General features: G+C 48.2%; 1 protein-coding gene and 2 long non-coding RNA genes across 3 annotated transcripts in view; all 3 read left to right on the forward strand.

The window, feature by feature from the left end:
* The window catches only part of LOC114438184 (laminin subunit alpha-5-like), a 31,432-nt gene that overhangs the window by 1,108 nt on the left and 3,025 nt on the right, over positions 1–27,299 (forward strand). Inside the window, 68 exon segments of the mRNA XM_028409375.1 lie at positions 9–54; positions 57–109; positions 520–617; positions 5,094–5,209; positions 7,092–7,190; positions 7,193–7,209; positions 7,300–7,390; positions 7,485–7,598; positions 7,601–7,618; positions 7,697–7,716; positions 7,719–7,761; positions 7,945–8,084; positions 9,767–9,842; positions 9,946–10,062; positions 11,065–11,117; positions 11,201–11,305; positions 12,290–12,428; positions 12,542–12,561; positions 12,731–12,860; positions 13,014–13,157; positions 13,307–13,358; positions 13,463–13,616; positions 13,697–13,860; positions 14,014–14,122; positions 14,210–14,281; positions 14,283–14,308; positions 14,389–14,601; positions 14,723–14,856; positions 14,945–15,084; positions 15,158–15,273; positions 15,355–15,566; positions 15,645–15,846; positions 16,467–16,611; positions 16,699–16,839; positions 17,007–17,168; positions 18,309–18,416; positions 18,897–18,980; positions 19,140–19,370; positions 19,537–19,650; positions 19,735–19,865; positions 19,953–20,033; positions 20,145–20,359; positions 20,439–20,539; positions 20,641–20,824; positions 20,939–21,079; positions 21,161–21,312; positions 21,399–21,509; positions 21,592–21,703; positions 21,789–21,962; positions 22,042–22,238; positions 22,312–22,428; positions 22,561–22,715; positions 22,803–22,932; positions 23,005–23,107; positions 23,202–23,315; positions 23,398–23,580; positions 23,669–23,811; positions 23,893–24,072; positions 24,146–24,285; positions 24,382–24,541; positions 24,725–24,858; positions 24,945–25,110; positions 25,201–25,335; positions 25,434–25,588; positions 25,902–26,034; positions 26,624–26,767; positions 26,856–26,986; positions 27,070–27,228. Coding sequence (XP_028265176.1) covers positions 9–54; positions 57–109; positions 520–617; positions 5,094–5,209; positions 7,092–7,190; positions 7,193–7,209; positions 7,300–7,390; positions 7,485–7,598; positions 7,601–7,618; positions 7,697–7,716; positions 7,719–7,761; positions 7,945–8,084; positions 9,767–9,842; positions 9,946–10,062; positions 11,065–11,117; positions 11,201–11,305; positions 12,290–12,428; positions 12,542–12,561; positions 12,731–12,860; positions 13,014–13,157; positions 13,307–13,358; positions 13,463–13,616; positions 13,697–13,860; positions 14,014–14,122; positions 14,210–14,281; positions 14,283–14,308; positions 14,389–14,601; positions 14,723–14,856; positions 14,945–15,084; positions 15,158–15,273; positions 15,355–15,566; positions 15,645–15,846; positions 16,467–16,611; positions 16,699–16,839; positions 17,007–17,168; positions 18,309–18,416; positions 18,897–18,980; positions 19,140–19,370; positions 19,537–19,650; positions 19,735–19,865; positions 19,953–20,033; positions 20,145–20,359; positions 20,439–20,539; positions 20,641–20,824; positions 20,939–21,079; positions 21,161–21,312; positions 21,399–21,509; positions 21,592–21,703; positions 21,789–21,962; positions 22,042–22,238; positions 22,312–22,428; positions 22,561–22,715; positions 22,803–22,932; positions 23,005–23,107; positions 23,202–23,315; positions 23,398–23,580; positions 23,669–23,811; positions 23,893–24,072; positions 24,146–24,285; positions 24,382–24,541; positions 24,725–24,858; positions 24,945–25,110; positions 25,201–25,335; positions 25,434–25,588; positions 25,902–26,034; positions 26,624–26,767; positions 26,856–26,986; positions 27,070–27,228 — 8,399 coding nt within the window.
* On the forward strand, positions 9,824–10,593 carry LOC114439112 (uncharacterized). The gene is made up of 3 exons (XR_003671025.1): positions 9,824–9,842; positions 9,925–10,062; positions 10,540–10,593. It is a non-coding gene; the product is annotated as an uncharacterized LOC114439112 (long non-coding RNA).
* On the forward strand, positions 11,739–13,027 carry LOC114439111 (uncharacterized). The gene is made up of 3 exons (XR_003671024.1): positions 11,739–11,803; positions 12,731–12,860; positions 13,014–13,027. It is a non-coding gene; the product is annotated as an uncharacterized LOC114439111 (long non-coding RNA).

The following is a 27,299-nucleotide window of genomic DNA, read 5'->3' on the forward strand; positions in this document are numbered from 1 at the left end:
TGAGAGAGTTCACAAAGGCCACCAACATTAAACTCCGCTTCCTGAGAACAAACACCTGCTAGGTCACCTGATGGGCAAGGCGCTGCGAGACCCCACTGTGACCCGCAGGGTGAGGCCACGCAGCACACTGAGTTAGACAGTGATTTAAGGATTTCTTTAGACTTTAAGTGATGCTGAAATAAATGACTGAATGCACCAGGACTGCACTGGGCTCCTGTTCCTGCTGCAAACAGCCGGCCAGCATTAAAATGAGGCGGAGTGTAAAACAAAGCTTTCCTGTAAAATGAGGTTATAAAACATAATTATCATGACTAACCAGGAGCAAGGCAGCCCACAACTTAATATTATCATCATGATCATACACAGACACACTAGCCCCCTTTTCACTCTCCCACCAGTCCTGTCATGTTTTGTCTTGTGTTTGGTCACAATAATAAAATCCTTTAAAAGACTCAAATATTCCAAATATTCCACTTTCCAGGTTTCCTGAAATTACCTTTTTTCCTTTTGTGTTTCTAGTATTACTACAGCATCAAAGATATCAGTATCGGAGGACGCTGCGTGTGCAACGGACACGCCGAGGCCTGCGACGCCCAAGACCCCAACGACCCATACAAGTAAGAAAAAAACACGCACGTGGCAAAAACCTACTGGATTTGACTGGATTAATGGAGCCAGTGTGTGTGTGCTGAGAGGAGATATTGGTAAACACAGCAGCTTATAAAACTGATTTATGTTATACTCTGATGACTTGCAGTCGTCTACCTGCTCGAACACACACTCTGAAATAAGCTCTTTTCAGAATTCATGTCCCCGAGCTACCAGCCTGCTCTGAGGGGTTCAATTACTCCTGGCTGTGGTGAGTTTGTGGCTGTCTCCTCATCATGACATATACCTGCATACCTGTAATGCAAATAAGACACAAGGTTTGTTGCAACATGCAGGAAAAAAAGAAAGAAAGAAAACGAGCCTGACGTTTATTTATGTCCAGAACAAGAGAAGAAATGTAAAACTTGCATTTGAAGTCTTGGTTGGATTCTCTGGTTTCTGCTGCACCATCATTCATTAATGATGAGAACATCCATGCTACATGATGATGAACGGGGGCAAAGCCTCTGAATGCAGAGGGGCCTAAAACCTTTCCAGAAGTGCAGGTCCGGTGTGTGTGTGTGTGTGTGTGTGTGTGTGTGTGTGTGTGTGTGTGTGCATCTGCCATTTGTTGTGTCTGCACTGTAGAACTTTGAAATGAGGTTTGAGGCGTGATGAATCACGATTAATCCAAATATGAGCAAAGCAGTGAAGCGGACATGAAGCTGAGGTGGACTGGTGCAGAAAGCTCGTAATCTGAGACCAGTCTGTCACGCAAAGTGGCGTGAACATGTTTATTCCTCCTGTAAAGTGAGACATTTAAACATGGAGGTCTGAGGGGGACTTTAGGCCGGTGAGCAGCAGAGGAACGGCAGGTTTTGTTGTCTTCATTTGTCTGACTTATAATGTTGCTGATTTAAACACAGAGGAAGAATAACGAGCGAGAGAAGAGGATGATGATGGTGGTTTCAGTTTGCAACCTTCACACAAACTACCCGAATAATTCAGTTTTGTTGTTGAGGAAAGAAAGACAAGATGGAGCTTGTTTTTATTGTATGTTTACATACAAAGGCCGTGGGAAGATCTCCAGATAGTGTAGGTCTGTGAGAAGTGGAAGTGGGCAGTGTGTGATTAATTTAATGGGATCTGTGTGTGTGTGTGTGTGTGTACTACCTGCAGGCTGTGGATTAGACAATAGGCTGTCATCACTTATAAGTCCCATGAGTCATATAGTACAAACACACACACACACAGCAGTCACACATCTGTCTGTTTGTTCTCTGTGCATGTACACACGTGTAAAAACGTCGCCACGTTTTCTCTCTCCTCACACACACACACACTTCGCACAGACTTGTTGTTGGAATCTGTGGAAAGTGGCAGCTCTCTTGAGTGATTTAGGAGAGATGGTGTTACATTATGATGTACAGTACAGTACAGAGACACACTTTGACCCGACATCCTGGACATGTTTCAGCTGGTGCTGTGATTGGCAGGATGTGAAGAGACCCAGGTGGCTCTGCTTTTAGTGCAGCTCAGGATCTCTGCTGTGGTTCGAAGACTTGTCAGCTGTTCCTCAGACTCTCTGCATAGATAAGGTTATTTGACTTTGGGCCACACTACATCACAGCTGATGTCCATTTCACAAAAAGATATGTGTTCTAAGAGTTAATAACTTCACTACGTCACCCTGCTCTCTTCATCATCGTGCGTCTTGTGCTTCGTTTCCTTTAAACCGCCACTCCCGCCGTGCAGCTGCAGGTCGGCGCTCTCGGTCACCTGCTCCACAGACCTCCACTCTGCCGCCTTTAACACACCTGCTGCATGTAACAGCGTATAACAAAGTCCTGGAGAGCTCACTGCTCTGCATTCCTTCACTATGACACAATCCAGACTGTATCTCCAAATTCTTGATGAGGTCAGGAGGGATTTATTTGAATTCCTCATCCTGTGTCTCCATTGATCAAACACCTGCCTGCATGAAACAGCCTTTATTGAAGAATACTAGAAACAGCTTGGTTTAATAATGTGAGCCACATTGCTGTAGATCTGTTTAAAATACCACAATTACATATTTATATGCACTAATTATCACAGCTGGAGATATTACTCTCAGCGTACTTTAAACAGTTTGAAAGGCTCCGTGTCTCGGTGAGTGCTTTTTCCGTCCGTCATTCTTTTATGTGTGAAAAACCCTGTGATGAGTCACCGTCTGTCTTTTGAAGCTCAGTCTAATCTGTGATGAAGACAAACAGCTGCACCCGAAGGTGAAATCCATGTAAGGCTTTCATTTTTACCTCATGTAGCCGCAGGGCCGTGCAGCTCCTCGTGTTAGCTCGTACTGTAGCGTGGCACGATGTGGAGCTATTGTCTCATTTTGAGATCACTTTAACAGAGTTCATACTCTAGAGTCAAAACACACACCACACAGTTTAACCTCACGTCCTTCCTCCTTTTCTTTACTTCACTGACACACATAGGAAAAGTCTGCCTCCTCTCAACATTCACAGCATCAGTTACATTTACATATACAGACACAGCAGCTATGCTAATGAGTAGCCCAGATGTAGCCTCACCTCTCCGAGCTGTGATCCCGGAACCCAAAGGTGATGCAGCAAAGTGAAACCGAATGGAGCAGAACAGAGTGAACTGAGCCGAGCAGCCAGCCGGCGACAACATGTCTGTACACATGTCTGAACAGGGATATACACTCATACACTCACTTTTGGTAGGTCAGAGGTCACAAACTGATATCACAGAAAATAATATTCTATAACTTTATCATAAGATTGTTCTGCACAGAAACAGACTGGAACATCAATCAGTGTTAGTGGTGGTGCAGCCATTTATATAGTATAGTCCACACAGACGGCTGTTCTGTATACATGTCTGACCCCCCTCCTGTATTAATCAGTTGTAGACGCCATGATTGTGTGGTTCTTTTTACTTTTTACATGGATTTGGAGTGTTCTACACATCATCAGTTATGCCCCGTTCACACTGGAGAAAGTCATTCCAGCTAGAGTAGGATTGAGTCCAGACAGCCTTTAAGCTGGATGCGTTCAGACCTATTTTCAAATCTGGCTAGCACACACTTGTGTCCGCACTCAATCCGGCTTCATCCAGCATGTTTGCAGTCCTCCAAACCACTAGGTGGCGCCTCGTATTATACAGAGTCCGTTCAGGCCGCGGTAGGTCCCGTGTCGCGCCCCGTGAACCGGACGTAGCATGTCGCTAGCCGGATTCGCTCGCCACATTCGCGTTCACACCTGAGCCACATTTGAGCCAATCCGGCTAGATCCACCTCTCGTGGGTGATTCAAGCCGGATTGAAATCAAACTGGATACAGCCGGATTCGAGGTGTTCACACTCAGGAAAATCACATCTGGATAGGCCCGAAACCAGCTTTAGCCAGATTTTTTTCCCCAGTGTGAACGGGGTATTAATGATCAATCAATCAAAAAGTGTTTCATTAATGTTACTTGGGTCAGTACGGGTGTGTTTTATTAACATAATGTTATAAAATCATTCTAATCCCACATAAAGCGAGTGACCACCTGGACTCTCCTCCTCCTCCTCCTCCTCCGCCTCCTCCTGGAGGGACTGTGTATGTAGGTTTGACTCGTCAGAAACTCTGATGTTTATGTTACACATAAGGTTCCACAGCTCACCAGGAAGTAGTGAATTTTGGAGGAAACCCCCATTGAAAGTTGTTTCCTAACACGCATGAACGAAGGCGATTTCCAGGGAGGACAGGAAAACGTGCTGAAGAGCCAGAGGGTTGGAACAACGCAAGTGTGTTGTGAGAGAGAGAGAGAATGAATGAATCAGATAGTAAAAGGTGAAAGCTGGAAACACAATCAGCCTGTTGAAACACAATACACAGAAATGTTATCAGCACAGGCCAGACCGGCCTCCAAGAAGACCTTCAGACTGTAAACAGCCAAAAACCCTTTTATAACACCATCGGTAAATATTTGGGAAGATGTTTCTGCAGGTTTTTGTGCAGTTATTAGACGTTGGGATATTTTTAGAGTTTCTGCTCTGCTTCCTTTTGATCACTCCTCTCTCTCCCGTGACTCCAGTCCTCGGTGTTTGTCTGTCTTTGACCGGTTAAGAGGACTGAGAGAGATGAGAGAACAGCAGTGAGAGGGTTTTTGTCCTCCCTCCCCGCCGTGTTTTGGCCACACTCCGCAGGCAACAGGTTTACAGACTAATCCGATTAAAAGCCGGGGTGAAGTCAGCCTCCGTCGATGAAGGAGAAAGATTAACTCTTTCATTGTTGGCTGTGGGGGGGGGGGGTCCATTTCCACTTTTATCTGGTCTGTTCTCTCCTGTTTGTCTCTCTTGTCTCTTATGGCAACATACAGACACAGAGGAATGTGAACTTCTGAGGAAAGTTCAGGTGATGTTTTACCCACAACACAATGGGCTGAGATCGGCACGTGTGTGTGTTTGTGTGTTTGTGTGTTCTTGTCTCACGCTGCTGTTGTTGTTGTTTACAGGTTACAGTGTGACTGTCAGCACAACACCTGCGGTGTGTCCTGTGACCAGTGCTGCCCTGGATACAACCAGTTACCATGGAAACCGGCCACCACGTACAGCGCCAATGAGTGTGAACGTGAGTACAGTCACCGATACCATGGACCCACACACACACACACGCACACACACACACACAGTACTCGCTGATCCCTGCAGAGGAATGTGTTTCATGTGTTGGTTCAACAGAACTGGTCGGCCTTAATTTAACGAAGCTGAACAGACAAACGGGCCGCAGGGCTTCTGTTCACTTTATGAATAACCTTCTGCAGGTTTGATCGGTGACTGCTCCATGATCATGTTTCAAATACGTTATGTGTTACTAGACTGCGGCATTTGTGGAGAAATTGTTTTGGGATCGCTGCTAGGGGCACTTAAAAACCTACATCTCAGCGTCTGGTATAATCCTTAGGTAAAGAGCAATAAAGGTAGAACCTCCTCTGAAGGCCTGTAAGTGCTGATAAGGTTTTAACAGGCTTTTATTTTGACAGTCTATTGCACCAACTTCCTGGGCTTTTATTCTGACAGTAGTCCTTGCATTAGTGAAGCTGCTGTTGTGTTTTAAGACTCTTATTTGATTATTTTCTGGGGTGAACTCGGCGCTATCAAACCTCAGGTTATATTTAGAGAGCTGTCTGTTATCAAAGCTGCAGTTATTTAACAAAGACCAACGTGGACACTACACAATGGCACTAAGGTCACTAAAGGTCGGCGTGATACGAGTACAGAGACAGAGGGAGCGATGCAGTGAGACATTAGTCTTGGACAGGACTGTTCACACTGCAGAGATGAGGTGCCTTAAAGTGCAGCATTCATTTCAGAACACTCCTTTAACTTGCACCCTAATGGGTTAATAAACGGCCTGGTTTATCACCTGGGAGACTGTTTTTCTGTGGATTTCTTTTTCAAGAATAATTCAAGTGAGGAAAAACCGAACTGTGCCTGCACTGTGAGAGAAAGCACTCGGCACTATCTGAGCAGCAGGATAAGGAGCGCTGCTTTATCCAGCCGGCACCTCTCAGGCGCTGAGAGTCCGATAAGAGCAGAACGCTATCAGGTGTCTGAGACTCTGTAGGGAGTGTGGAGGTTGGTCAGGGCTGGTGTACATCTTAAGTACACCGTCCTCTTCTGTTATCTTCCAGTAAGACATCTTGGATCATATATGTTCACATGGCTGATGTAGGGAGGAACATGAGTTGGCAGAGGTTTGATGTTACAGACACTGTGCTCTCTACATGTGTAAATGCAGGTTTCAGGTGGAGAATCCTCTCTTCTCTCTTAACTCTTTGAATAAAAACCTCTGAAAGACGTCTGCACCAGACTGTAATCAGACATGAAATAAACATTTTATGATTCATAGAATGTCCCTGAGCCTCAAACCGTCTGATCACTGACTCTCTCCGCATGTGCCTGCAGGACGTGATCCGGTCTGTGTGGAGTTTAATCACAGCTTCTCTCATGTCAGTGTGTTTTTTAGTTTGATTTGTTTGGAAACAAACATGTTACGTGATCCTCTGCAGTGTGTAATGAGCACCTGTCAGAGGAAGCAGCTTCACAGCAGCAGCTGCATTTGAAGTGTCTGAGAGGACGTCTTACTGACTGCTGGGCTGTTTCTGGTTTCTTCTCATCTCTCTCATCCCACCTAAAATGGAAACTTTGAAAAACAAACTGTGTGGTCCTCTGTGGCCACTTCATCCAGAACTTCCTGTTTGATAGGGGGCGCTCTTCTGAGAGTCCAGAATTAATGTACAATGTGAACTGCAGCCAGTGTCGGTACACTGGCATGAACAGAAGGCGGACAGCCTGTCCCAGAACGGCTCCGGTTCACCTAATATGTGGGTATTACGCTATGTTTGTGTAATACCTCTCACTGCCAGGAGGGGGGGAGACACATTTCACTCCCTATAGCTTTGAATTAGTTTGTTTATTGGTGGTTTGACTCTTGTATTGTGCCGTTTCAGCGTGTAATTGTCACCGTCACTCCTTCGACTGTTACTACGACCCCGAGGTCGATCAGAGGAGAGACAGCCTCGACGTCCACGGACACTACAGAGGAGGAGGGTCTGCCTCAACTGTCAGGTGACTGAACATTCAGTCACGTGTGATGATGTGAGAGGTGTGGCGTGACGCCATGACGATGCAAATGTAACAGAAGCTTTTCTCTTTCAGCATCACACCACAGGAGTCAACTGCGAGCGCTGCATCCCCACCTACTACAGGTCACCTGACCACTCCATCGACTCACCGCTGGCCTGTGCACGTGAGTCACAGCTGTCTGATTATCAAACACTAACCTGGAACACGCAACATAGGTCTCATCGTCCTCTTCCTCTTTCCCCACCTGTTGCCTGAAGCCTGTGACTGTCGGTCCGAGTTCACCGATGGCACCTGTGAGGATCTGACCGGCCGCTGCTTCTGCAAACCCAACTACACCGGGGAGAACTGCGACTCCTGCGCCAGCGGCTTCATCACTTCCCTGAGTGTTACCGTGAGTTACGACCAAAGACTCACGTGTCCAAATACATTTGTCCTGTTTGTCTGACCTTCGTCTGTCTGTCTCCATCAGCCATCCCCACCTATCCCACCAACAACACAACAACGGCGAAGCCAAACCAGCTGGAGAGATCATCAGTGAGTCTGACCTCGACTGGTGTTTGCATATTCTGTGTGGATTTTCCCATGTCCTCCGTCCACCTGTTGATTAGCTGCCGGTTTCGGTGCAGCTCAGATTTGAGGGAGTTTTGGGAAAATCTTTGGAATGTGATAAGCAGCTTGGAACCTCTGATCAGATGCATGTGTCTCTTTTCATCCCAGACTGTGAGTGCAGTGCAGCTGGGACAGTGGATAACTCATGCAGGCCCGACCCTCGAACCCGAACCTGCGTCTGTAAGCCAGGTTTCACCGCGACCACTGCGACACCTGCGCTCCGGGCTTCCATGGACTCAACTGTCAGGGTGAGACCGTTAGAATACAGTGATCGTTTTACAAGATGGACATTATTTTCCAGAACTCGCAGCATTTTTACTTCTGAGGACATCAAACTACGCTGAGTTTCTCTTAGCCGGCATCTTTAAAACCCACAGTATGATTGGAGAGGCAGAACATGTTGTAATGCACTTTCCAGAACAATTTTTGTTACACAACGTGAGGTGTCCTTCAGGCGTCACAGGTACATATGTTTCATTCAGGAACAAACTCTGGTGTCTTTGCTCTGTTAGTGCGGTTCGACTGAAATATGAGTCCAACACGATCCGGATGCATCTAAACTAGAGGCTTCACAGTGACTTAAAACTTCTTCCAGGAGGTCCAAACTGTTTTAGGGGGGGAAACGAGAAAAAAATATTCTAAATTATAAATTGTTATTATTAGGAGAACATATGTATGTATGATTACGTTAAAATGCCAGTAAACTTCAAAACTTAAACTTAAACTTAACACTTAAAGAACCTAAAACTGTCGTGTGTTCAATCAGGTTTTATTCCAAAAACTGTTCTATATAATACATATATATAACTTTACACTGCATTAATTTAAGCTAATAAGTACGACTGCAGTCGTGGTGAATGACCACAACCTGATCTGTGTGGATCGCGTCACGTTTGTTTCACACTCAGACAAAAATATCCAAACCAGTCAGGAATTCCAGACACTTTATTTATCAGTTTGTTTGTTTATACAGGTTTAGTTTACCACCCAGGAGTAACCTCACACACACACACACTCCTGTGCAAACAGCATTCCACTCAGCTGTGCTAATCACTGTAAATAGTTCTCCATTCACACCTCTGCTTCAGCCGGCGAGGCGAGTAAACACAAACACCTTTAAAGTTCTCTGAATGTTTCGAATGTCCACGCAGACACTGAAGTGTCGTTTATTGTCTGTCTGTTTGCACAAACAGAACAGTGAGGAAGACCACTGGTGGTTAAAGAGGCCGTTTTATCACAGTGATTATTTCTTGGCAAACACACAGCAGGCTCAGTGTATCCTGACCTAACCTGTGCTAGCTGATAGCATCAGGCAATACACACTACACTGTATAATGTACAAATTATTTTCTGATAGTAATTAGCACTTGAGGTAACAGCTGCCAGCTGAGGATGAAGCAGACTGTTTGTTGATATCCACGGCTGTCCCCCGTCTCTCTGCAGTGTGCGGCTGCGCACGGTCGGCTCTCTGCCTGAAGGCTGCGACGCGTCCGGTCGGTGTCTGTGCAGAGCAGAGTTTCAGGGTCCTCGATGTGAGCAGTGGCAGATCTGGATTCCACTCCTACCCCAACTGTCAAGGTACAGTCGCACAAAAACTGCACAGAGAGCCTCATGGAATCCATCTGTTGCTGCTGCGTCACAAAACGAGAGGATCTGATGTGACGGAGAGGAGCATCTGAAACACTCAGCTTTATGCACCTTCTTATGAAGTGTTACATTGCCTCGTTTAATTTTATGAGGCTTTATTAGGGTTCAACGTTTCAGTGCTGGTGCACAGTGACTCCACAGTGCAGCATTACATGTAAATAATCAGAGCACCTCAGTTCTCTTTTGCAGCCCTGGTCATTACTTGTTGTGTTTTTTTTTCCCAGAGTGCACCTGTGATCCTCGCACCTCATTGGACACCAGCTGCACTGCGTCTGGTCACTAGCCACTGCCGGCCCAATTACAGCGGCGCATCATGCGACCAGTGTGCCCCCGTTACTATGGCTACCCGACCTGCACGCGTAAGACGCAGAATTCCATATGTATCAGTTTTATCAATCAGCACAGATCAATAACGGCAGCTGACCGTGTGCTTCCATCCAGCATGCCATTGTTCTCCTGAAGGCTCACGCTACACCAGCTGCGACCAGGTGACGGGACAGTGTGTGTGTCCGCCCAACGTTGTGGGACTGAAATGTGACAGCTGTGCACACGGCTCCTACGGCTTCCCCAACTGCCACGGTAAACACACACACACACACACACACAGAGTAAACACAGGTGACTTTTGTGTGCCTGTTATGGAGGTGGTGACACACATGTCCAGATGGCCGACGTGGAGCCTGAGGCAGAAACAGTTTGTTGAATATTAAATGTCTTTTTTACATTTTTATGAGGCCAGATTAGTCAGATTATAATACTAACATTGACCTGCTATAAAAAATATAGATATTTAATCAGTGAAATCTCACGTCCTGTACACAGAACTGTCCATAACACACAGGTGGACCTTGTATTAAACATTTGGTCATCTATAGAGTGAAAACACACAGTCCTGTGGCAGCCCGTGTGTGTCTAGTTAACTTCAACTTTGTATATAAAGAGAATGTTTTTGGAGAAAACGAATCAAACAGTTTAAGAATTTACTTCAAGTCATCTATATGTAACCTTCAGTTCTACAGGACAGTCATTGACGGGATGTTTGTTTTTCTTTGTCAGCTGGAACTTGTCACCCTGCTGGTTCTGTTCAGTATGTGGTTCAGCCGCCAGTGGTAAGTCTTCGGTTTAAGTTTCTTTATCACAGATTTGATTAGATTGGATCAAAATAAGAGCTTTGATAAAATCAGAGCCATGAAGGAAAAAGAACAGTGACAAAATGAAATGAAATAACAAAGCTGGGGTCTGAGTGTCCGCTGCAGCCACGACTTTGGACAGATTTATTATCACCAGTAACACACTGTACATCACAAAATGTTTGGCGTCGTACTCCTGGAGTCATCACTTTGTACACGGTAAGTGACCAGTCATTGGTTCATCCTCCTGTCAATCATTCCCTCAGGGCAGTGTGAGTGCCGTCGTCATGTAGAGGGTCCTGCTTGTGACAAATGTAAACCTCTGTACTGGAACCTCTCTCCAGACACTCCTGAAGGATGCTCCAGTAAGACACACACACACACACACACACACCACACACACACAACACACACACACAGCAGAAGCTAAAGTCTGTCTGTCCTCCTGTAGACTGTGAGTGTAACATCGCAGGGACGAATGACGGCGTGGCGGAGTGCACGCAGGTGAGCCTGTGTTCCTCTTCCTTTGTGAGTGCTGCGCGTTCTTTTTTTATGTTAATATTAAAAAATGCTGTGGTTTGTGACAGGAGAGCTGTCAGTGTCACTGTAAGCCCACGCCTGCAGCGGGACCTGCTCCACCTGCAAAGACGGCTACTAACAACCTGCAGGAGCACAGCTACTTCGATGCCAGGGTAACCAGCTGTTTAGTCTGTGTGTCAGGGTCTCCTTTGGAGAGAACCTCGGATGTTTAGCTTGCGTGTGTGTGTGTTCAGGTTTGCCAGTGTGACATCGGCGCTCGCAGGTCAATCCTGTGAGAGAGGAAACGGCCAGTGTCGCTGCAGACCCAACGTGGAGGGACTGAAGTGTAACCTGTGAGTCTGACAGATCTGAGAGGAACTCAGATTTGCCTTTTTCTCTGTTTTTTAGATTCAATTCATGAATCAGCCCCACTCCAGTGGTCAAATTCTTCCATGTGTAATATTAATTTATGTGACAGAAAGTACTTCGAATAACTTCTTTCTCTGCATCACCAGGCCTCGTCCTGATCATTACTTCCCGGACCTCCATCACCTCAAGTTTGAGATTGAGGAGGGAACCATGCTGGACGGCCGGCCGTGCGATTCGGCTACAGCCAGTTGGAGTTTCCCAACTTCAGCTGGAGAGGCTTCGCTCAGATGTCTCCAATACAGGTAGGAACTTTGCACATTTGACCTTAAAAACCCCAAACAAACCTCATTTATATGAATCATACATGTATAGACTCATTTAGATCCTATTTACTGTCATTTAAGAGACTTGTTTCATGTTTGTTTGTTTTAAAAATGCTGTGTTTATGTAGATAATTCTGTGACTGTGGCCCGTCTTTTACGCTTACGTGCATGAAACAGATTGTTTCCTCTTTGGTAGAAGTACTTTTCAGCACATATATACATCTCTGCATGCGTGTTAAACATTTAAAGTTTCTAACATCCACAAAAGTTTGTGCTGAAAAGTAAAAGCCACAGGAAAATGTGTTGGTGATGGTGTTAAGGTCTTTGCTTTGGCTTGGTGTTGGTGGTTCTTACCTTCTCTGCATCTCCACCTTCATCCGTCTCACTTCTCTTTCCTTTCCTCCTTATGTTTCCTCTCTTTTCTTCCTTGCCGCCTGCTGCCTTGCTCGCCGCTCCCTTCGGCAGTCCAAGGTTCTGGTTTCGGTGTCAGTCAGCTCTCCAGACCTCTTCCATGTGGTGCTGCGCTATGCCAGCTGGGGGGGTTCGGATGTTCTGGGCAGGGTGTCGATCATAGATGACAGCGGGAACTACTTCTGTGGGAACTGTAAGTGTTGTGAGGGGATAAAAAAAAATGCTGCTTTTCTTCCTCCTCCATTATCGGAAGCGGTGAAGGAGGAATGTCTTCTACTTGCTTCTTTCTCTTTATGTATCTGTCAGATCAGACAGATGGTGGAGGGGTGTGTGTCTGTGTGTGTCTGTGTGTGTCTGTGTTGTGTGTGGTGGCAGCCTCTGCTGCTCTCGCTCTTCAGGGCCACAGATCAGATTTCAGGGATTTAAGGATATAAATTGACCTCTTCTGCCCGTCCAAACCTCCTCTTTCCCTCCTCTCACCTTTGGACCTTGTAGACGGCAGTGAAGCTTCAGGTTTATGTGAGCGAGGCAGACGTCTATCTGACTCGTTTCATCCTCAGATATGTAAACTCTGAGGGCGCCACCTCCAGCGGTAAAATAACAGCCTATCAGGTCAACCGCAGAGGTAGGTCTCCACCCATCACCGGAGCATCAGTGTGAATGATGTGTGTATCGTCATGGTTACAGCTGGTGTTGTCATTAAGTGTTTACCTGTGTATATTGTCTTGTGTGTGTTTTTTGTGATATGTTTTTAACGTGTGTGTGGTTTGGGTTGAAGGTTCGGAACAGTCCAAAACAGATCGTCTTCGCTCCAGCGTGGAGCCGACGTTTGTCAACGTTCCCCAGAACAACTTTGTGGAGCCTTTCGTGCTGAACCCAGGAAGACTGGACTGTGGTTATAGAGGCCGAGGGAATACTGCTGGTGAGACAGACACACAACACCAAGGACATTTTTAATCCATATTATGATGTTCCAGGCCAAATAAATAATATTATCCTGCCTGTGTTTGACCCTCAGGATTACCTGGTCCTGCCTGCCCCAGCGCCTACTATGAAGCTCCCATCCTACAGATCAAGTCACTGAACCCTGCACCTATAGTTCTGCCCCTGAGGCCAGCCAGAAGTAAATAGCTTGTTTATTTGTCACTTAAACCATCCAAAGAACAGAAATAGCCGTGTTTTGTTTCCCTGCTGTTCCTCTCTGAGCATCTGTCTGTGTTTGTTCAGCTGTCTGCAGTACAGGTATCTGTCTCTGGACTCCTTCCCTTCCATCTCCGGCAACGATGCCAGCTGCCGCCATGACAACCACCTGCCACGTCCCTGCCCAACTGAGAAGGTTACCCCACGTCATCCTGACATGGCTGTGTGCAGCGGCTACGATGTAAGAGCAACAAGAAGATGGTTCAGAAAATTATCCTAAAACTGAGCAGCGGTTAAATAAAAATCTTTTTTCGGATGCAGATAAACGTGGAGCTGCGGAGCCGCCTGTCGTCTCCGGGTGACCACGTTCTGGTGGTCGAGTACTCCAGCGAAGAAGAGGTGCCGCAAACTCTGTCTGTCAGCGTCAACGTGCCGGGAGCGCGGTCACAGCAGCATCACGTCACCCTGCTGCACTGCAAATACAGGCAAGAGCCGGCACTCACTGTTACTGTGAAGCCGCTGAGGTGAACGACGGCAGGATGTGACCTCTGCCCGCCTCTCGGTTTGGCTCAGTTTACCTTCACTGTCTGAGCCTCATTGTGTGTCAGCGGCTCTTCATCATGTGTGTGTTTGTGCAGCTTCCTGTGTCGAGCCGTGGCCGTCGACGAGTGGAACAGAGTGTCAGTCTTCTCCCTTCCCACCAACACAGAGATCCAGCTCATCTCCCAGCGCGCCAACTTCTTCCTGGTGAGAGTCACATGACTAGACTGAGAGGTCACATGGTCAGAGAGCTTTAAATAAAGGTGATTTAATATAATTTGTTATTGTTCTTAGCACAAAGTCTACCTGGTGCCGAAGGACCAGTTCACCATGGAGTCCATTGAACCCAAAGTCCACTGCATCAGCCACTCACGGACAGTTCTCACCTGACAGGTAGCGTCACGTTTATCCTCATATGTAAAGAAACACATTTATTGAATGATTAAAGATCTTCCTACGCCTCTTCCCTTCAGTTCCTCCTGCATCCCCTCACGCTTCCAGACCCCATCAAATTCTCTGGTCCTGAAGGAGGGTCAAAGCTCATCCATGCACGAGGAGCCCATCCTGGCCTCTCCTGCTGCAGCTCCTCCTCTGCCGGACCACCACCGGGGAGACGGGCTGGCCTGGTCAAGAGGAGACAGACCTCCCCACGGAGCAGATAGCAGCGACCATGTCCGGCTGGACTCTGCCAGGTATGGACACCCTGATGATGATGATGATGATGATGATGATGATGAACCTGATGATCATTTTTATTGATATTTTCTCATCTTAACTGCCCATGAAGTCTTTTTTCATTTCCTTTTATACCCAGAATGCAGCGGTGTACTCCACACGTGTCCACACTCTGGGCCGTTACGTCTTCATCCTCCACTATCACCAGCCTCTTCATCCCACTTATCCTGTGCAGGTCTATGTCAATGGGGGAAGAATCTGGCAAGGTAAAAAAACTGTTACTGAAAAAAATGACTCATTTCATCACTTACATGCAACAAAATGGAAGAACGCGTTTCATGTTTTGTGCTCCAGGTCACGCCAATGCCTCCTTCTGTCCCCATGCTTATGGCTGCCGAAACGTACTGGTGTCTGAGAATCAGATCATCCTGGACGTGACGGACCACGAGATCTTCCTCACCGTGCAGATCCCTGATCAGAAGACACTGTGGCTGGTACGTGTTACTGCCCAGACAGTTGTTGTGTCTTCAGACAAATCAGAGATTTTACTCCTCCGTGTCTCATCAGGACTACGTGCTGGTCGTCCCTGAGTCCAGCTACAGCTCCAGCTACCTGAACGAGGAGCCTCTGGACAAATCATATGACTTCATCAGCAACTGTGGACAAAACAGCTTTTACATAAAGTCAGTATCATAGTCAGAACATCTGCTGCAGTTTGCATTTAATGATCTGTTCTCTAATTCTCTAATCTCCCATCTTTCCAGTCCGTCCTCCGCTTCTCCGTTCTGCCTCAGCTCGGCGGTTTCTCTCTCCGCTTTCTTCAACAACGGGGCGCTGCCCTGCGCCTGCCACGAGGTCGGAGCCGACAGCGACACCTGCGAGCAGTTCGGCGGTCAGTGCCGCTGCAGGCCCAACGTGATTGGACGGGACTGCTCCATGTGCGCCACGGGCTTCTGGGGATTCCCCAACTGCAGACGTGAGTTTCGGACGGTTCAGTTTCAGGTGGAAAACGTTTGTTTTTTGCTAACTCGTTCCTTTCTCGTCTCCTCTGCAGCGTGTAACTGCGGCACCCGGCTGTGTGAGCCGGTGACGGGTGACTGCATCTGTCCTCCGAGGACGATGCGCCCAGAGTGCACCGAGTGCGAGCCTCTGACGTTCGGCTGCCACCCGTTGGTCGGGTGCGAGGTCTGCAACTGCTCTCTGCCCGGCGTCATCTCACCTGACGTCAGCTGCAACACGCTCAGCGGACAATGCAGGTAATGACACGAGGTCACAGATCATCCTCTGCTTCCCATGTGATATGAACTCTTAAATGTTTTTGGCTCTGACTCTCTCTGGGCTGAACGGCTGAGTGTTCAATCAGCAGTTTGTGCCAACTTGTCTGTGTTGGAAATTCTCTGGAAGCTGCAATGTTTTTAGTAGCTTCCAGAGAAATTCCATTATAGGATACATGAACAGGTTAAAATAATCATCTGGTGGGACACTATTTACTCTGCTTCACTGCCCTTAAACTCAGAAAAGGTCACCTTCATCAGGCTGAGAAAACACAGCTTGCAAAGAAATCCAACGACTGCAGCTGACAGAACACACACTCCTGTCTTTGTCCTCCATGTTTGGTCTCAAGTATCAGGACGTTCAGAATATGTAAAATCACAAACACTATCAGGAATGTGCCAGCTCTGTCCAGACAAGATGAAGATGTGAAGCTGCTGCCTTCAGGCTCTTATCATTTACACACAGGTTTCATGCAGTCAGCTGCCAGTGTGTCAAAATATTTCAAAATACGTCGGTCATGTGTGAGAGACGGCTCGAGGACACTTGGTACTTCTTGCTTTTTGTGTGATTGGTGCTAACACGGCTTGATTGTGTTTCTCAGGTGTAGGGACAACATCGCCGGACGCCAGTGCGACCGCTGTGCCCCCGGTTTCTATGGTTACCCCAACTGTAGGCAGTGTGACTGTAATGAGGCGGGAACTGAGGATGAAGTGTGCAACTCCTTCACAGGACAGTGTCTCTGCAAGGTGAGGAACCCTCCCCCCTCCTCCCCCGTCCTTCTGAAAGCCCTCACCTCCATTTCTAACCTGCCACGTGCGTCCATTTTTCTGCAGGAGAACGTCCAGGGGGCTCGGTGCGATCAGTGCAGAGTTGGGACGTTCCACCTGGATCCAACCAACCCGAAGGGCTGCACCAGCTGCTTCTGCTTCGGCGCCACCGACCGCTGCCGCAGCTCTGACAAGAGGCGCACAGAGGTGCTGCACACAGAATATGACTCTTGCTTCTTTTTTGGGATGTTTTTTGTTTATTTTTCTTCCCTAATCTGAACAGAATTCAATGTTACTGACCCTCTGTCTGAGAAGTAATAAAGCCCACCTCTGTCCACCTCTGCTTCAGTGCTCCTCCCTTTTTGTCCTCACAGATCATGAACATGACCGGCTGGGTGCTGCTCGGCGCTGACAGACAGGAGGTACCGGTGGCGGTGTATCCCGATCAGGACCTGGTGGAGGCCGACCTCAGCGACGTGCCAGATGTCTACCAAGACCTCTACTGGCACGCACCCAAGACTTACCTGGGAGACAAGGTGAGAGACAGCGATGATGAGCAGATAAGTTTTGGACCAACAACTGTTGGAAAACGTTGTGAAAACATCAGGCATGACCGGACAAACTGAGCTCACTGGAGTCTTGTGTTGGAAAGACTCTTTATCGGCTATATCTACAGACTTTATACAGGCAGGTTTAAGACAGAAAATAAAAACAAAAGACAAAATCTCATCAAAACATTTGACTAAAGGAAAAAAGAAACAGATGTGACTGCATCATAAAAGCTTCTCTTTATTCAGAATCTATGAGACGGCTGGTACCACCTCTCAACCATTTGTATGCTTTACTGCTGCTGCCACAGACTGAAGACACAGGATTATAGCAAATAACAAACTAACAAACTTGTGTGTTAACAAGCTTTAAGGCTTTCATTTTATATGATAATACATTTACACCTTTTTACATGTATCTCTCCATAAAAGGCTTTTCCTCATTTTGTAGAGGAGATTGTCTGGAAGCTGTGATGGTGGGACATTCTATTGTTGAGATAGATCTTGATCATCGTTTCTGTGGATATTTGACCCACCTCGCTGTGACGAAGGCTTTCAGTGATTTTCAGGATGTATTTTAAGAGTTAAGCTCCTGTCTCCAAGCAGAGAGTTGAGAGGACTTTGTCTTCATGAAGTCGTCTAGAACTTTAAACCCTGTGATTTAATGAAGGGTCTGTGTGACCAGAGACATGAACACAGAGTTTCTAACAAAAAGCCGGTGAGGCTGAGTCAGGACTGGCTGCTGTTTATTTCCTAACACATTTTCCCATAAAGGTTTCTGCTGTGAGTCACATGCCTCCATCTTCAAACAAACGCATGTCAAAGAGGTGTCCTGCATCTCTGATCTGACATGTTTGCAGATAGATCAGTGTTTGGTCTGCAGTTTGAGTCGTGAGGCTTTCATGTGTGATTCAGCCGGCTCTTAAAGCAGCATCAGATGTCAGCCTGCCCCTACCTGCATGGATCTCACAGCAGTTCAGGGATTTTATCTTTCACTCTGCAGCCAGAATGAAATCCCTTGTTGTCTGGATTAAGACGAGGCCGAAGCTCTGATGTCTCTGCCTCATTCTTATTTGTGTGTTTCTTGTGCCCCCCCCCCCCCCCCCCCCCCCCCCCCCTTTCATCCAGGTCTCGTCCTACGGAGGTTACCTGAGGTATCGCCTCCACACACAGACCATGAGAGGCGACGTGTTGTCTCTGCCTGCAGAAGCCCCCAGGCCCGACATCATTTTCAAGGTACAAAGGAACATGCACATCAGATGACGCTCGCACACAGGCCAACCTGCAGGTTCACTTTTTTGCCCTTGAGTCCGAGTGATTTGATTTTGAGTATCTGCCGATACAGTGCCACCACACTAGGAGATTTCACACATGCAGCAGCTCATTGAGGTCTTGAACCCAGGACCTCTCACACCAAAAGCAACTGTCATACATACCCCTACACCACAGGACACATCCTGCATAGAAGGCGTTAACTTTGACAGAACTAATAAATATATATCTGAGTCCTGATCGGGAGGTAATGTCCGATTCCGATCGAGTCTGAGATCACGTAATCGGGCCCGATTTCCGATCACGTGATCGGATCGGGACATCCCTAGGTTCACTCATCACTGGTTTAACATGTTAATACAAAATCCTGTTCACACACACACACACTTCATGGCGTGATGATACATGCAGCTGTGACATGCGTGTTTTTTTTCCTCCCTGCAGGGTAACCAGATGACGCTGGTGTTCATGGAGGGAGAATACTCCTCACCTGAGGATCCTCACCTGGGAATAGTTCACATTGTGGAGGTAAAGTGAAGCTGCACAAGCCAGCAGATGCTCTCACAGACTGGCATCAACATGTCAGGGTTTAACCCTTTTCCATGGATTTTAAAATACATGGCCGCCTTATTCAGCTTAAAAAAGTGCTTTAAAAGTCTCACCGGCGTGGCCCTCCCCTCCTCACAGGGAAGCTTCCGTCATGCTCAGACTGGAAACTCTGTGTCCCGTGAGGAGCTGATGATGGTTCTGGTCGGTCTGGAGTCGCTGCAGATCCGAGCCCTCCACTCTCAGTCGGCCCATTCCGTGTCACTCCGCGGCGCCGTGTTGGAAGGAGCAGAGAGGCTGCCCGCCGGACGCCACGCCAACAACGTGGAGATCTGCATGTGCCCGGCTAACTACCTCGGAGACTCTTGTCAGGTGAGGACAGACGGAGCACGTGAAGTTCAGTCGGCGTGGGGTCATTATTAACAACAGTATAAAGCTTATTTATTATTCATTTTTACAGCCTAATAATCATCAGTGTGCTCACATGATGCATTCAGGGACCGTCATTCCTGAAAGCTGTTCTGTTGTGTGATTGCAGAAATGTGCTCCAGGCTACTACAGAGACACTATCGGCCTCTTCCTGGGGAAATGTGTTCCCTGTAACTGTAACGGACACTCTGATGAGTGCCTGGACGGGTCTGGAGTCTGCATGGTGAGGATCTTTGATAACAGACACGTACCCCCACTCTCCCACCCCTCCAGCACTGTTTACTGATTCTAATTTCTAATCCATCAGAACTGCCAGCATAACACCGCCGGTGACCACTGTGAGAGATGCCAGGGTGGTTTCCTTGGTAACAACAGTCTGGATGGACAGGCTGTGTCGTGCTCCAGTTGTCCCTGCCCTCTGAGGACCCCGTCCAACAAGTCCGTTCATTCTTTTGTTTTTTTATTTTCCTACTTTTCTAAAAACTTCTGCCTCACATTCCTCCGTTTTTCTGTCCGTCTGTGTAGCTTTGCTGAGGGTTGTGTGCAGAAAAACGACAGGATGCAGTGTCTGTGTATGCCGGGTTACGCTGGACCGCACTGTGAAAGGTGCACAACACACGCACACAGGAAACGTTGTGTTACAACTTTTATTACAGGATAAGAACAGACGATGCATACGATAGATGCATGTTATTAAGTAAGGCCTCGCTTTAACAGGTGCGCCCCTGGTTTCTACGGCAACCCAATGGTTCTCGGGAGCAGATGCCAGCCGTGCCATTGCCACGGCAACACAGACCCCAACATGCTGTTCACCGACTGTCACCCGCTGACCGGGGAGTGTCTCAGCTGCATGCACGACACAGCCGGACCTCACTGTGACATCTGCGCCCCTGGTTACTACGGCGACGCCATCAACGCCAAAAACTGCACCAGTGAGTTTCACACAGAATAAACTGACAACCTCTACAGGGTTTAGTTACTTAACAATTATCCTGGTTCTTGTTGCCGCAGGATGCAACTGTTCTCCATGTGGAACCGAGTCATGTGACCCTCACACCGGGCAGTGTCGCTGTAAACCAGGAGTCACTGGAACACGCTGTGACCGCTGCAAGGTTAGAGCTGCTTTTTACTGTTTTTTTAAAATTTTGTTTTTTTAAATATATTTTTAAGATTTACAAAACAGTACTTGAATGTGTCACGCTGGTATCCGCAGGATGGCTCGTTCGGCTTTGACTCATGCTCTGGATGCCGTCAGTGTGACTGTGACGCCTCGGCGGCCCTCGTTCAGCCGTGCGATCCTCAGAGTGGTCAGTGTGCCTGTCAGCCTGGCGTCAACGGGCCGAGTTGCAGGCAGTGTGCTCCTGGACACTGGGACTACGGACCCCATGGATGCAAGAGTGAGTGATGTCCGGAAAATGGGCTGCATTTTTCTATATTCTGTTATATAAAAAGCTTCATATTAAAATCAGCCCATGTTCATATCACTGGATTTAAAACTCTGTTCCCTGCAGAGTGTGACTGCAGAGGCGGCCGCTGTGACCCTCGCACAGGCGAGTGCCGCTGTCCTGACGGGATGACGGGAAAACAGTGTGACGCCTGCTCTCAAAAGTACAGCGTACCTGTTGAGAAGATACACAGCATGCACTGTGAACGTGAGTGACCCGCGTCTGAGGGGAGACATTTAAAACAGGTTTAAAAGAGGCTGAATTTTGTTTCTTAAAAATTCCCTGCAGCTTGTGACAGCTGCGTCATCGTCCTTCTGGACGATCTGGAAAGGATGGACGACGAATTCCACTCAGTGAACAAACAGCTGAAAAATCTCAACGCCAGCTCCATGGCCTGGGCTCAGCTGCACAACCTCAACAAGTCTATGGAGGACGTCTCTGTGAGTTTACAAACACACAACATAAGTAAACTGCGCAGTGTGTTGTCAGCAGATATCTGTTCAATTAAAACCTCCTACGATTGCAGCGTAACATCCTAAACTACAACACCACGCTGGATGTCAGCAGGGGTCGAGCCGACATGCTGGAAGCCGAGATCATGAATATCAATGACGACATTGATGAGCTGCAGAACAAAGTGAGAAGCCTCAGCTTGGTGTTTGTGTGGCATCCTAGTGACGTGTGTCTGAGGGTGCTCACCTGTTGTGTTGTTTTTTTAGGTGGAAGCAATGACTGACAGGGTGGGGGGCCTGCATGACAGTACCACAAACACACACCAGAGGGCAGAAGACGTGCTGGCACACCTCAACAACTTGACCATGAACATAAATGGTAACCAGACCTGGACATTAGCACAAAAATAGACTCATATTTAAAGTATGTTAAATTGTTTTTTGATGCATGATTCTTTGCACAGACATCATCCTGATGGTGAACCGGTCCTTGCAGAACGACACGGAATCGGAGCAGGACACTGAAGATAGAGAGAGGATGTTAAGGGAGGTGCAGGCGTTGCTGAGGGAGATGAGGGGCAGAAGCTGCGTGGGACAGACGAAGCTGGCCGAGAAAGAGAAGGAGGCGGCGAAGAAGTGTACGTCTGTGGACATTAATCTGAGAGAAGCGTTCCTGCAGTGACTGAGGGCTCAATCTGTCTCTGTGTCTCCCGTTAGTGTTGGCCCGTGTTACCAATGAGCTTGCAGCTCTGCAACAAAACAACAACGACACGGTGAGGATGATTCGAGACCGTCTCACCCGCTTCCACTCCGGAATGATGGACCTGCGAGACGCCCTGAACGGAGCCGTGAACAACACGGCCAGAGCCACGGAGATCAACAACGCTAACAAGAAGACCCTGGAGGACAATAATGTGAGTTTAATTAAAGAGGAATCCACATGTGAGCAGTGAAGCAGATCTGATATGTGACCACTCTGTCCAACAGAGGAGGATACAAGACCTGCTGTCCAAACAGAAGGAGGTGAACGACCTGCTCAGCATGGCAGAGGATGATATTACTCAGGTCAACCACCTGGTGTCCCCAATGCACGAACACAAAGAGGTCAGAACAACAGAAACACACCTGAAATGAGGCTGTGAACATGTTTGGATGCTTGAACATGGATCTCTGTGGGGTGGAGTGGCCATTGGAGTGACTGAAGTGTTCGCCTCTGATGTCTTTGCCTTGTTTCAGGAGTACGAGCGCTTGGCGGCCCAGCTGGACGGCGCCAGGGGGCCTTTGGCAAAGAAGGTGCAGGATTTTGCTTGGACTGAATCTAAGATCCCGCTGGTGGAGAAAGCAGAGAAACACGCTGAGATGCTGAACAATTTGGCCATGAACCTGTCCAGGTAAGACACAGGTTATTATTATTATACACTCTGACAGTAGGCTGAGAAACAGGCTGCACTGCCGAGAACTCAAACCTCTGTCTGCAGTTTGGTTTCAGAAACAAAGAAGGACGGATTCATAGATGTAACTCAAGCTTACAACAAGATTATCAACCAGATCAAGGAGGCAGAGGAGGCTGCCAGGATGGCTGAAAAGGCCGCCAACAGCACTGCAGAGGTACAGGTCACACACACGCAAAAAAAATGTATTGTTTGTGCACAGCGTGTAATGTTTTTGTGTTTTTTGTAGAATTTAAAGAATCAGGACTTCAGCCAGATGGCCGATTCTCTGAGGAACCACAGCATCGAGCTGAAGGATGACGTTAAAAAGCTGGATAACGAACTGAACAATGGTGAACACACATCTTCACACGTCGTGTAGAAACAGCTGGTAGGGTTCAGATCTTCAGTTTGGGTCACATTAAAATGTGTGTTTCTGCCTCACAGACCTGAAGCCTCAGGTGGAAGACGCCAAGAAGCGACTGGGTGATGCCAAAAACAAACAGGTTCAACTGATGAAGGACCTGGAAGCGGTTCAAAATAACCTCAACTTCACCTCCAGTACGCAGATCCACACAGAAAACCTGCCGTGAGGCTCTAAACACATCATTTACTGAGTTTCATCCTTCTCTGTGCTGATCAGATGCGAGTCAGGCGATCAATGAGGCGAAGCGAGCGGCTGATCTGGCGAACACCACGGCCACAAAGGTCAACGACGCCCTGCGCCCCATCAAAGAGCAGCTGGACCAATGGCAGAAGACCTACGGGGACGCCAACGCCACCAACAGTGACATCAACAGCGCTCTGATGGACGCCAACAGCACTGGTAGGAGCTCGCGAGCACCTCGCCGCAGAGGTTTCGTCTGTTTCTTTGTGAATGTGATCCCTCTGTACGCCGTGATGTCTCTCGACAGTGCACAAGCTGGGTGAAGCGATCCCTACGCTCATCCAGAAACTGGACGAGCTGCAGAACCACTCCGCCCAGATGCCTAACATCTCCGAGAGCATCAGCCGCATCCGGCAGCTCATAAAGCAGGCGCGCAACGCCGCCAGCAAGGTGTGTAGGCGCTCATACTTCCCTCCCTTCACTCTCCCTTCCCTGCTAACATTAATCGATGACTCTTTTTGTGAAATCCAGGTGAGCGTGTCGGTCAAGTTTAATGGAAAGTCTGCAGTTCAGGTCCGTACTCCATCTAACCTGGCCGACCTGGCTGCCTACACCTCACTCAAATTCTACGTCACACTGCCGGAGGCCACGAGAGCCAGGCGGCAGGACGACGTCCCCCAACAGTTTGTCTTTTACCTCGGCAACAAGAACGTAAGCATCGCTGCGGCTACACTCTGTGTCGTGTCTGTATTCTACACCCTTGACAATGCCGTGGTGTTTGTAGCCCGACAAGGAGTTCCTGGGGATGGCGCTGGAGGGCAAGAGACTGCGCTGGTACTTCAACGTCGGAGGACAAACTGCAAAGGTGATGATGGAGGAAGACGTCAAGTCAAATGGAAACTTCAACAACGTTGTGCTGGAGAGGTGAAGCCCACTAATGAAGTCGGAGTACTGCTGGTCTGCTTTCATGCTTTTATCCCAGGATGTTTTGTATCTAACCGTCTGTCCGTGTGACTGCAGGATCCTGCAGTACGGTTACATGTCCATGTCTTCTGAAGCCAGTGAGGGAACCCAGAGAGTCACCAAAGCTAAACAGGAAGCTAAAGGAGAGCAGGGGCTGCTCAACCTGTTGACTGAAGACACCGTCTTCTATGTGGGAGGATACCCGGACACCTTCACCGTAAGTGCTGCTGCCAGAGCATCCGCATTTACAAATGCAGAGTGGAAAAAAAAAGGAAAAGGCGGCAGCGTGCCATCGATGTCAGCTTCACTTCACAGATCTCTAATCTCAGAGTAGACCCCACACCACCAGGCACCTTTAAATCCACAGCGAACCTTCTGAACTGACTCTGTTTGGTTTTAGCCTCCTCCTGAACTCGCACTGGAAAGCTTTAAGGGCTGCATCGAGCTGGACACGCTGAACGAGGAGGTGATCAGTCTGTACAACTTTGAAAATGTCTTCAACCTGAACACCACGGAGGACAGACCTTGCAGCAGGTCAGTGTCATTCCATCCTGGTCCTTCATCCTGATGTTTTGATCCACTGAGTGATGAAAGTTGTGTTAAAAAAAAAAACAAAACAGGTCCAAGCCGGCGCTGACGCAGGCCTGGGTGAACGACGCAGCGTATTTTGACGGCACCGGCTTTGCTGAGATCACGTTCAGCGATACAACAATGTCACGGCAGCGCTTCGAACAGGAAGTTAAACTGCTGTCACACAGAGGAATACTGCTGCTGCTGCTGAATGGGGTAAAGACAACATCTCCAACTGCAGTTGTTTCTGTATGCTGTTTGTTTGGCGTGCTCAGAGTTTCCTCCCTGCGCCCCCTCCTCCTTCAGGACCAGTTCCTGTGTCTGGCCGTGCTCGAGGGCAAACTGAAAGTCTTCTACGACTTCAGCGGGTCTCTGCAGGAGCTGCAGCCTAAGGAAGCGGCGTTAGAGGAGCTGACAGTCAGCGACGCAGAGTCCAAAAGTGTGAGTGTGCCACTTCTGTCTGCCTCTGCCTGGCTTAGTGTCCATTTGAAAGCTTTCCTAACCCTGTGTGCCATGTTATCCTATCTGTCTCTGTGCAGCTGGAGATTTTCATCATGCGTTCAAGCTCAGAGCGTTTGGTGGTGAGGAACAACCGCCAAAGTCAGTTCGACCACACCTTCACAACAGAGAAGATTCCTCCCTTCCTCCACAGCTACTACCTGGGAGGAGTACCTAAGGACAAGATGCCCCAGAAGTGCGTATCATCACTGCTTCTTATTAACAGCACCACAGCACTGAGTGGTGCACAAGTAAAGATTTTTTCCTGTTTAGCACCTTGTAGCTCATTGTTTTGATTCTTTACAAGCTGGGGGGACGCCACAGCTGAAAGATACTTCACACTGCACAGCTGTCAGTCTGTCCGTCCATCTGTCCCTCTGTCTCTGTCTCTGTCTGTCCGTCCATCTGTCTCTCTGTCTCTGTCTCTCTGTCCCTCTGTCTCTCTGGCCGTCCGTCTGTCTGTCTCTCTGTCTGTCAGGTATTTTTATGCAGTCTTTGTCCCCCTGCAGGTTGAGGACAGTGTTTCCAAAGCTTGGCTCAGTGACGGGCTGCTTCAGGAATGTGAAGGCTCAGAGCTCTCACATCGACCTGAAGAGGATGAGGAGCTCTGGAATCAGCTTCGGCTGTGACAGTGACCTGCTGGTAAGAGAGCACATGGAAGATCACACAGCTATGATGCCACTTTGGAGTCACATGACACACATTCAGCGACTGTTTGGCTGATCTGCAGCTCCTCTCTCGCTCCTTCTCTTCATTGTGCTGTTCACTCTTTGGCCCCGTTCACACTGGAGAAAGTCATTCCAGCTAGAGTAGGATTGAGCCCAGACAGCCTTTAAGCTGGATGCGTTCAGACCTATTTTCAAATCTGGCTAGCACACACTTGTGTCCGCACTCAATCCGGCTTCATCCAGCGTGTTTGCTGTCCTCGTGGCCCCGTGAACCTGAAGTAGCATGTCGCTAGCCGGATTCGCTAGCCACATTTGCGTTCACACCTGAGCCACATTTGAGCCAATCCGGCTAGATCCACCCACGAGAGGTGGGATTAAAATCAAACTAGATACAGCTGGATTCCAGGTGTTCACACTCAGAAAAAAAACATCTGGATAGGCCCGAATCCCGCTTTAGCCAGATTTTTTTCCCCAGTGTGAACGGGGTACTTGTGGTGTACAGTTTAATCACAGAAGAGCAAGAAAGTAATGCGTTGGCCTGGTGTGTGTGTGTGTCTGTGCAGGTGCCTCGTGAGGCTTACTTCAGTGGTCAGAGCTACCTGGAGTTTAATCTCACAAACCCCGCCAGCCTCCGCAAAAACTTCTACGCCGGCTTCGGCTTCAGGACTGATCAGAAGGAGGGACTCATGTTCTACCACAAAGATGAGGTCAGGAAACTGCTCGGTTCTCTCTGTTAGCTTCCACCGTCCTCTTCTGTCACCTCTCACACACACTCCTGTCGTGTCGTGTCTGCAGGAAGGCGTCTGCCAGGCATTCTTGCAGAATGGTCACGTCGTGGTGCGAGTCGGCAACAGCGAGGTCAAGACAGATAAGACCTACAACGACGACAACAGTCACTACGTTGCGATCTACAACGATATGAGCGGGTAGGAGACGGCTGTGGTTAAGTCCTCACAACACTGATGTGTAGAACTTTCATAATACTGACACGTGGGCGCTCACTCCTCAGGACACGTCTGTACATGGATGACGTGCTGGAAAGTGGCAAACCGATGGTTTCCAGGAGCAGAGCTGCGTTACCTGGGGAGGGAAGCACCTTCCTGGGAGGAACGCCACACCAAACCCTCAGCAACCTCACTGGATGCATCAGCAATGTTTTCGTCAAGAGGTCAGACACGCTCGAAGGCCACATGTGTGTCCAGCAGACATGGATGTTGGACGTTTTCTGATGTGTGCGTG

Source organism: Parambassis ranga, chromosome 7 (genome assembly GCF_900634625.1).
Source record: "Parambassis ranga chromosome 7, fParRan2.1, whole genome shotgun sequence".
Classification (NCBI taxonomy): domain Eukaryota; kingdom Metazoa; phylum Chordata; class Actinopteri; family Ambassidae; genus Parambassis; species Parambassis ranga.